Here is a 10,519-nt window from a genome sequence, read left to right as displayed (position 1 = left end):
CCGGAGCCGTGTGAGACACTTTTTTTTTTTATGGATGGGCGTTTTTATTTAACTTCTTTTGGACTGGAGCAATGCAACACCCGCTGAGTGGCATTAAACAGCTTGAAAGATCAAAGACAATTTTTTATATAACTACGACTGGATTCATCTGAAAGAAGAAAGTCATATACACCTAGGATGACTTGAGGGTGAGTAATTTATGGGCTAATTTTCATTTTTGGGTGAACTAACCCTTTAATACTTTATTAAAATGTGGTAATTTGCTGTACGGCTTTCCTTTACAGCAGATGTCACAAAACCCTTTTACTTTTAATCCCCCTCCTCCAAACACTCCTAGTCCAGACACCTAGTTTGTAACACCTACTTTTGTCCAAACCACATTTTTTTATCTGCATATCCTGATTCATCCAGAAATGTATCAGATTACGATTAATTTTAGATGGTTGATCAGTATGTTCACTGTGACCCTTGTACTCAGGCTAAATACATTAGCCTATAAGAGTTTTTTTTTTCACTACACACAAACTGCATAGTTCACCCACTGTCTGTACCAGTGGCGAAGCTACTTTGAATAGCTACTGTGGCCCGACCAATGATAAGTTGGTAATTTTCCAAATGAATGTAATTTATTAAAAAATAAAAATAACGTATTACTCTAACTTTATATATTTAGTTTTAGTTTTTTTTGTATGTAAATGCAAGCTTTCAAGGTCAATTGCAGTCAGTTTCTTAATTTTCCCTCTTCCTATTGGTTCATACTAGGGCTGCACGATAAATCGCATGCGATATTTAACTCAGCATTAAATATCGCATGCGATTTATCGTGCAGCCCTAGTTCATACCATACGCTTGTCAAAATGATGATTCATCTTATTTCTGTTAGTTCCACCCATGATGTTATGTTTACAACGTAAGGACATAATCGTAAGATGCGTGCGTTTGTGGAGTTGAATTTGAAAATAGTGAAACAAATATAAATCAGTCAATTTTTTAAAAAGTATATATTGGAAACTAAGTCTTAGCGATGAATCCGGACATACAATTGAAACCTAACCATGTGCGGGTGATAGATTTATAGATTAGAAACTTCTAAGCCAAGCGTGTCTGAAACATCATATTAGCATAGGTACAGTGTTTGATCAGCTAAATTTGTGTGTCTTTTGTAGAGAGAAACACATATACATTGTGCTAGACACTGTTCTCCACAACAACTGCATATTTGCACGGTCTCCTTTGAACGCAAACTGACAGAGACACTTGATTATGAGATGAGCTTAACCCAAATCCCTGTGGTCTCAGACTGAGGTAGTATTTTACAATAAACTTACTTTAGTTAAAGTTAATTAAAGCATTAACTTACATTAACAATGAGCAGTACATTTAGTTACAATATTTATTAATCTTTGTTAACATTAGTTAATACAACTGTTCATTGTTATTTTGTGTTAGGTCAGGTACTAATGTCAACAGATACAACTTTTCATTTTAATAATGTATTAGCAAATGTTAAATTAACATTAATGTTAATCAATGCATTAGAAGTATTGTGTAGAACTATTTTGTTGGTACATGTTAATGTAACAAATAAAAGCTTATTGTAAAGTGTTATAGGCTACTATAGACATTTTTCCAAACAATAACTCAAATAATGTTTATACTGTCATTATACTAGACAGAAAATAGGCATTTTATTGTTTGTTTTTTCAGAGTTAATATTTAAAATTGCTTGATGATCTGAAACATTAAAGTGTGACAAACATGCAAAAAAATAAGAAATCAGGAAGGGGGCCAACACTTTTTCACACCACTGTATATGGGTTGTTTTGATATTTTCTGTTTTGAACCTTTGTGTTGTATTTTCTGTTGGCAATGCTGTTTACACTTTGCCCACCCTGTTTTATGTACAGGCCCACCCACTTAAACATTTCTGGCCTCGCCCCTGGTCTGTACTTGAGTTTAATTAGTTACTTTCACATTTTTATAGTATTTAACACATGTAAACAACACTAATAGCCGACAAAGTCCACTTGGGAAACAGAGAAACAGAAAAACCCATTGCCACTTTAAAAAAGGGAGGGAACATTCTATTTAAATTGAAACATTGAGCAGTCATTCTGCAATCTGCAACTAATTACAAACTTTAAACATAATTTCAAGCTCACCTAGACTTTTTTATGCCTTGTTGCCACCAGCTGCAGAACAGATTGTTTATTAATCTTTTCTTTATTTAATCAAATGCAGTTACCTTGATAGATTAAAGTGCAGTTAAAAATACTTGCACAATAGACACTGCAAACCAAAAACTGTTACGTTTAAATCACTTTAAGTCTGTTGTGATAAAATCAGCACTGTCAACTTGTAAAGACAGTATTATAATTCTTCGACTGGAGTGTGTGGATACTGAGAATGAGACTCCATAGGAAGGCTTTTTGCTGACGCAGGTGTTGCTGACATGTGAAGCCCACCTCCAGGTGTCTCAAGGAAAACAAAACTCCTGACAATGTAAAGTAGCCTAGGAATGTTTCCAGAAAATAATACAAATTATGTAGAGAATCTGATTCTTTTATATTTCATGATACAATATCAGCTTAATGATTGAAAAGTTGAACTATCATTTGAAAAGAGTCCAATTAGGTAATAATCATATTAATGTTAGAAAAAAATTATATCGCGATACATATTGATATTGAATTATTGTCCAGCCCTAATATAAATATAAAAAAAAAACTAATTCAAAATATTAATAAAAACTATAATAGTATCTCAGTGATACTAAAACAACACGGCCTCTAACCTCCTCGATTTGTCTCATCAGCAGACGTGGATATATGAGAATGACGTTGAATATTTAAACGATGTGCTCCCATGAGTGGACTACTGGCAGACATTCGCAGTGAACTCTATTGACCATGCAGTGGCCCCTGGACTCTACCCTGAGAGGATAAGATAATGAGTTTCCGGTTAAATGTCCTCCACTTATGGGGAAAAACACATTCCAGCAGTGCTCCTCACACCCTCCAATATATTTTGTACGGTCTAATTAACTCTGTAAGCAATCTCAATTACTTTGTGCCCAGGGAAGCGTCGGCCAGGCACACTCCTTAAGCAGGTCTGTTATCCTTTTAAAAAATGAGCTGAGGAGGTAGCCTCGGACAACTGAGCCCTACACTTCATTTGTCTTTGGCCAAGTTTGATGGCTATGCGTTTAAAAACCCATTCAATCTTATATACCAAAAATTAAATGTACTCAGCTGTGATGGTCCTCTGTGCATCTGCTATTTATATGCTAATCTCCTCTCTTACGGGGAAGGTCTTGCAAATTATTACGGCAAACCAATAACTCAGGTGTATGGACTAGCAGGCTAGCTGACCGCAGAACAGAATGAAATGCACTTTGTCACGAGAACATGTTCTAGGCAGCCTGGAGAGAGACTCCCGTGAAGTTTACGGTCATATCTCAATTTGAAAGCTCACTTACACACATATACATACATACACACACACAGACACAGGGTTATTTCAGCATAATTGGGATATTTTTTCCCATTCATCTCAATGGCAAAAGTGTCCCAATTTCCCCAAATTCACAATAGACCTGAATTTGCCCGAATTCACCCTATTCATACTTTAATTTTTATTTCTATATTTATTGGATAGGTACACTATCAAAAATGCTGTAAATAAAACTTAAATTAAAAAAGATTACTTGAGTATGATGCTAAGAAAATACTATTTCAGTCTTTCTACTTCAAAATTTCAAACTTTGTGTTACTTGCCATTTCTTTGAAATTATTTGATAAAAAATATACTAATTGTTATTATTTACTAATTAATTATATTGCAAATTATTTAAAAAGCAAATCCTACAGTAAATGGTTTTCAGTGTACATTTATTAATTCAATGGTTTCTTCTGCTGAAAACAAATATTGACCAATATTGAATGTAGAAGAACACACTGTAAGCTAGTGACCCCCAAAATGAATCTGATCACTTAATTCAGAGTTAAATGCACGGCTGTCATTGCATTAAATTCAGCACATCTAAGCAAGTGTCATCTCAAATGCTGCATGATCTTCAGATCATCATCAGCTTCAATGTCTTTTAACCAGCAGCTGTTAGTTATTTTTATTGGATATACAAAGTCAGTTCTCCTCAAGTTCACACTGAGTTCCTAGCAGTATAATCGCAGGTGTAGAGAATCACAGTACCTATCAACATGATCCACATTTCACAACCACAAAGTGTCACAATATATCATATTAACCGATATATCTATTGTTATAAAAAAAAAAAAAAAAATCATAATTGTCGATTATTCCTTTTAAATTGTAATTGCGATTATTCATTTACGATTAAATGAATGATGTTTACACCTTCGTTTGAAGCAACTGCATGCCATATTTTTATATGAAAATAAACAAGCTGAAAACACTAACTGAAAATTTTTTATTGCTTTTCTATAGTACTAAGCCTCAAATGTCAACTATAGTCGTGGTCAGAATTATTGGCACCCTTGGTAAATATGATCAAAGGCGGCTGTGAAAATAAATCTGCACTGTTAATCATTTTGATCTTTTATTTAAAAAAAATTCACAATGAGAAAAACCAAAGAATATATTTCTGATGCGCAGCAAAAGATAATTGAGCTTCACAAATTAGAAAGTGACTTTAAGAAAAGAGCTAGAGCAGTGAAAATTCCCATTTCCACCATCAGGGCAATAATTAAGAATTTCCAATCAACAGAAAATGTTACGAATCTGCCTGGAAGAGGACGTGTGTCTATATCGTCCTAATGCACGCTGAGGAGGAGAGTTTGAGAGGCTAAAGACTCTCCAAGGATCACAGCTGGAGAATTGAGTCTCGGGGTCAGAAAAACAAACAAAAAAAAAAAATCAAACAGCACCTACACCACCCCGTTTGGGAGGGTTTCAATAAAAAAAGTCAAGAAAAGAAAATGCTCTCATCCAAAAAAAAGGTTAGATTTATGTGAATTTTTTCAAAATGATTAACAATGCAGATTTATTTTCACAGCCTTCTTTGATCATATTTACCAAGGGTGCCAATAATTCTGACCACGACTGTATACATCGGATTGGTTTCTCTTTAAATAAAAAGGTAAAAATATGCATGGTATTATAATGTTATACTAAAACAAAAATTAAAACAATGGAAAAACCCTTAAGATAACATGTAGAGGAAAAAAAACCTATCTTAAGCACGCAGAATAACATAAGTGGACTTTGAACGATTAATTGCTGCTTTGAACGATTATGTAATTGTGCAGCCCTAGTATATGGGACTTAGATAACCATATTTATCGTTTGTTTGCCAAAGAAAAAAAAACTAAATAGATATTATTGCTCTCAATTATTGCTCCTTCAGGCCAAACCATTAAGTTGCCTTATCACAGTAAATAATGTATATTCTCTCCTGGCCCTATAAATGTCGTTCTGTTACATATTTTGTGTATAAGAAACCTCAGACCAAAGTCACAAATTCACACAAGTGGAATCTTACACGAGGAAAAATATGGTGTGCTATTTATACAAATAACTGATATTTTGGTATCTAGGTATACTTTAGTAATTCATTTTCTTTATGCTATATTTGCATTTCCAAGCTATTGGGGTTTTGCATTCAATTTTTAAATCTTAATTTTTTTAAATCTAAAAATCATATGATAAAGGCACACAGAAAAATTATAATTAGTAGTAATTTTACACCTTTTTCTGTTCCTCAATCAGTAGGAGTTTAAGCTGAAAGCAATTCCACCCATGTCATAGCAATGGCACAGGGAATAAAGTAATGGAATGCTTTTAGGGGGAAAAGGAAAAACTAATTATGATAAAGGCCTTTTAGTTGTTGCTTTATCACAACGCACTGACTTTTTGTATTGAAAATCGTCACTGAGAGTGATAAACCTCTCTGGCGTGCAGTCAAGTGCTTTGTCAATGTCACACCCCTCCTTTCTCTCTACCCTGTCTGTTCTTTTCACCCAGTTAAAAATGGATAACATGTGTCATAATGATGTGTATCCTAACTGCTTGCTGTGTCCCATTCCACCCTAGAGTGAGCAAATCTCCATTAGCACATGAGCCGTGCCTCCCCGTAGCAAATCTCCCAGTATCGATGCAAAAATGCGCATCTTTAGAGTTTGACCATATAAGACACAGTGTAATCTAAAAATGTGCACACTACACAAATATTCTCAATACCCTCGTCATGTGTTACACGTGGACATCTTTTGACAAGCAAACACTTTCCAGTGCACTTATTTGACAAGATTCCAGTATCTAATGTGTGAGGAAAGAGCGCCCTCCACTGTGGATAATGCATTACTGAAGTTATTCCAGATATGATTTGCATTTTGCACTGATCCAATTACTGTGATCATTACCCTACTACTTACAGCAGTACATACTGTAAGTATGCATACAGTATACTCTATCTTAGAATACTCACTCAACACAGAAAAATCAGTTGTAAGCTGGATGATTTCAACAATGGTGAAACATACAAATAACCATGAATTCAATCAATGGAAATTAATTGATATATAAATGTATTATATTATAATTATTAATATTATATTAATAATAATTATCGTTATTTAAACATATTGTTAAATGCAAAATATGATTTAAACGGACCAGAAACATTATGGTCTGGCTTTGATGTAACTGTGAAAAGTTAAATATATTAAATAGAATTCACAAAACAAATTCACACATGATATTTGATGTGACATGTGGCCAAGTATGGTGACCCATACTCGGAATTAGTGCTCTGCATTTATCCCATCCAAAGTGCACACACACAGCAGTGAACACACACACACCGTGAACACACACCCGGAGCAGTGGGTGGACCACAAAACCAGTCATAAGGGTAAATTTTTTAAAATTGAGATTTATATATGATCTGAAAGCTTGACGTATGGCTTCCACTGATGTATGGTTTGTTAGGATAGGACAATATTTGGCTGAGATACAACTATTTGAAAATCTGGAATCTGAGGGTGCAAAAAAATCTAAATATTGAGAAAATCACCTTTAAAGTTGTCCAAATGAAGTTCTTAGCAATGCATATTACTAATCAAAAATTAAGTTTTGATATATTTACAGTAGGAAATTTACAAAATATCTTCATGGAACATGATCTTTACTTAATATCCTAATGATTTTTGGCATAAAAGAACAATCAATAATTTTGACCCATACAATGTATTTTTGGCTATTGCTACAAACATACCCCAGCGGCTTAAGACTGCTTTTGTGCTCCAGGGTCACATTTGGCATTGTAAAATCCTTTTAAAATGGATGAACAATAAACTGTGTGGAACAGCCATGCAGCACGTCAAAAATAAAAACAGCTGTCAGTCAACTCAAGGCACATTGTCACTTTCACCACACAACAGATGCTTCAAATATAGGAAGCACTCAATTAAAATAGAAAGGACAGGATGTGAGAGTGTAGTACTCTTATTGCTGTTTAATGCACTTAACCCTCAAAATCAGAGCAAAAAAAGTGTAGGCCTATATCTGTTTAAAAAAAACAAACTCACCACTCTTCTTTCTCTGTTTTTGTAGTCTATATGAAGAAACTCGTGTTTTCTCAAGGCATACTCCAGTGATTTCTTTAACTCAGTGGCTCTCCTCATCAGTTCTTCCTCAACACCCACCTTCGTAAAGACCTGACACATTCAAAATCACACATTAACTTTATTCAAATAAACATAACATTCAGATGTATGAAAGACAAATCCAATGAATGCATATATGCCACAATTTGAACCCACATTAAATACAGATATGTTTCTTACACAAATGCATCGATTCACTTCAGAAGGACTTTATTAACCAGCCATGTGGAGTACTTTTTATGATACACTTTATTTTGCTTCAAAATCTCCACATCCATTCAGTCGAGGGCTTAAGGGTGAGTAAATCAAATTTTCAGTTTTGGGTGAACTATCCCTTTAACTTGCCAATTTTTTTAATTAAATGTTATAAAAAATTTTAAAAAGGCAAAAAAAAAAAATACGTTTTGTGAAAAAGAGCAGCTTGGACATTTTGCTAAACATCTCCTTTTTAATAATTAATGACAGGTTTCTCATTTGGGAATGAATGATTCCTTTCAGAGGTCAAAGGGTTTACCTGGATCCAGGACTGCACCAGAGGCAGGTGTCTGGTTGTGATGAGTCTATGGAGATCCCTCACAGTGTTTACTAATACCTCATTCTCTTCCGTCTCCCTCAATTTTAAATCTGCAGACATGATTCAAACAGTTATTCACAAAAAAAATTGATTTGAACTCCAAATTCCATGCCATGCTATGACATGACAGAGCACACGTATCATGAGAATAGCTGTGGACACGATCAGTCAGATACACCTGTAGACACATTGAGCTCCAGCTGATATCTATAAGACATTAAACCAGTGCTGCGGAGAAACGCGTCCTCATCAGGAACTTCCTCTGTGTCACTCTCGTCACTAGACTTGTCTGTTTGCCCTTCATCATTTTTCTTCTCTGTCATCTTTCCGTTCTGCTCATTGCTCAGGTCTTTACTGCAGCAGGGTTGGTCAGATATGTTCTCGGCTCCCACAGAGGTTTTAGCAACTGCTGCTTCCTCATTAAACAGGTTTAAGTCATCGGTTGCAAGCAGTTTTATGCAGTTGTTCATCTCAGTCAAGGTTTCCTCAATCTCAGTCGTCGTTTCTTAATGAAAGAGATCAAAACAAGCATTAAGCGTGGATAGAAATGGATGGGCACACTTTTTTTCTTATCTTTAACTATGGATTAATGGCACTTAATGACATTTTTAAACAACAAGAATTGAACAAGAACTTGTCACTCTTTTTTAAACAAGATTGCTAAATGCTATTTGTGTTTTCTAAATATTTACAGGGTTTTTTTTTTTTTCAATCATCAATACAAAGAAATGAAATCTGAAATTTTCATTACGGGTTTTTATTACAAGGGCCTGCACTGTCAAATCTAAAAACATGGTATGGAAAGTGGTACATGAGACCAGGAAAAGAACGATGATGAGATATCATCACCATAGATAATGTATTCCAATTGTTTCATGGTAATTGGATCTAAACATGGAACACTGTTCATCAGTTTCCATAAAAATACGCATTAAAATAATGCAACAGCTACTTACCTTTTTGAGCAGTTTCAATTGTTAGATCAGTGTAATGACATCTCAGATGTAATGTGTGAATTTCGTTGTGAAATGGCAATACTTTGATGTTATGTTGTGTCATTTTGAAGAGGTGATTTTAGTTCACTGAACAAATGAACTTATATTTATATGTATTGTATCCAAGCAATTGAAAAAAAGTTTTGAAAAATGACATGCATTTTGATCACTGAGTTTTGTCAAGTGTTTTGAAAAATGACATCAATGTTCTGATATTATTATGAATTCAAATGAAATTTGAGTAAATATTTAGGCTGTTGATTTTTTTTTTTTTGTGTTATATCTAAGATTACCTATTCCAGGATATTGTTCATTTAATTTACAGCATGTCCTAGGAGCTGTCCCTCAGTGTTTAACCAGCATATAAAGTATTTGCTTAACATAGTTCCTCAGGAAATGTTGATTTTTGGTGAAGCTGTGAAATCTTAAACATGAAACTGAAAATACTTTATACGTACCCTTACAGCAATAAAGGAATTTCACATTTACGCACGCTTTACATGAACATTGTTTAAATATTTCATATTTTTGCATTTTAACGGCAGCAATTTATAATTAGTTCCACCCGGTGATTTCTACATACAAATGACTGGATTGCTGAAGGGATTGTAAAATCAGCAGGTGTAGCCACATTGCGTATGCAAACAGGGCGTCAATGACTAAAAGATGATATCTTGAAGGTATCAGTCAGACAAGATAAGTTTTCAGGACATAATGTCTGTGAAGTACTCATTACTGTGGACGTCAGTAGTGATTATTGACAATTTGCACAGGATAAGCTATTCAGATATCGCTGAGATAGGTGTGCCTACTGTATACTCCATTATATCTAGGATTATTAGCTGAAAGTGGTTTAATTCCAAAAAGTGGTATAACAGACACTATAATACGAGCCTGCAATACTACTACTACTACTACTAATAATAATAATAAGTTTAATTTATATAGCGCCTTTCCCAAGCTCAAGGACACTGCACAATGACAGAAGCAAATACATTCCTACATACATGGACAAGACATTTTCCAAGTCCAGAACATGTGGTTGCAGTTGCATACCAGAGTAATAATACAGTATCATAAACAAAAGCACCAAAAAAAAAACTAAAAAAAAAAACATTATAACAGGTAACATTAACATGACATTATAACAGGTAATATTGGTGGAACATATAGGTTTTGAATTTAGACTTAAATTCGTGGAGTGTGGTTATTGTTCGGTGAGCCAGGGGCAATGTGTTCCAAAGTTTGGTAGCCATAACAGAGAAAGATCTACCTCCCATAGATAATAGGCGAAATCTCGGAACACA

At 34.4% G+C, this 10,519-nt stretch overlaps 1 protein-coding gene across 2 annotated transcripts in view; it reads right to left on the bottom strand.

Annotated features, from left to right (window-relative positions):
* LOC107679112 (UV-stimulated scaffold protein A) overlaps positions 1 to 10,519 on the bottom strand; it is a 33,937-nt gene that overhangs the window by 18,849 nt on the left and 4,569 nt on the right. For both annotated transcript variants that reach the window (XM_016474565.1, XM_016474566.1), the window contains exons 5-7: positions 8,396 to 8,722; positions 8,158 to 8,267; positions 7,566 to 7,694 (exon numbers count right to left, since the gene is read on the bottom strand). In XM_016474565.1, coding sequence (XP_016330051.1) covers positions 7,566 to 7,694; positions 8,158 to 8,267; positions 8,396 to 8,722 — 566 coding nt within the window. The remainder of the gene's footprint in view (positions 1 to 7,565; positions 7,695 to 8,157; positions 8,268 to 8,395; positions 8,723 to 10,519) is intronic.

The sequence above is a fragment of the Sinocyclocheilus anshuiensis genome, unplaced genomic scaffold (assembly GCF_001515605.1).
Source record: "Sinocyclocheilus anshuiensis isolate Anshui unplaced genomic scaffold, SAMN03320099.WGS_v1.1 scaffold2422, whole genome shotgun sequence".
NCBI classification, from domain to species: domain Eukaryota; kingdom Metazoa; phylum Chordata; class Actinopteri; order Cypriniformes; family Cyprinidae; genus Sinocyclocheilus; species Sinocyclocheilus anshuiensis.
Note: the sequence above shows the minus strand (reverse complement) of the source record. Positions and strands in the feature narration are given on the sequence as shown.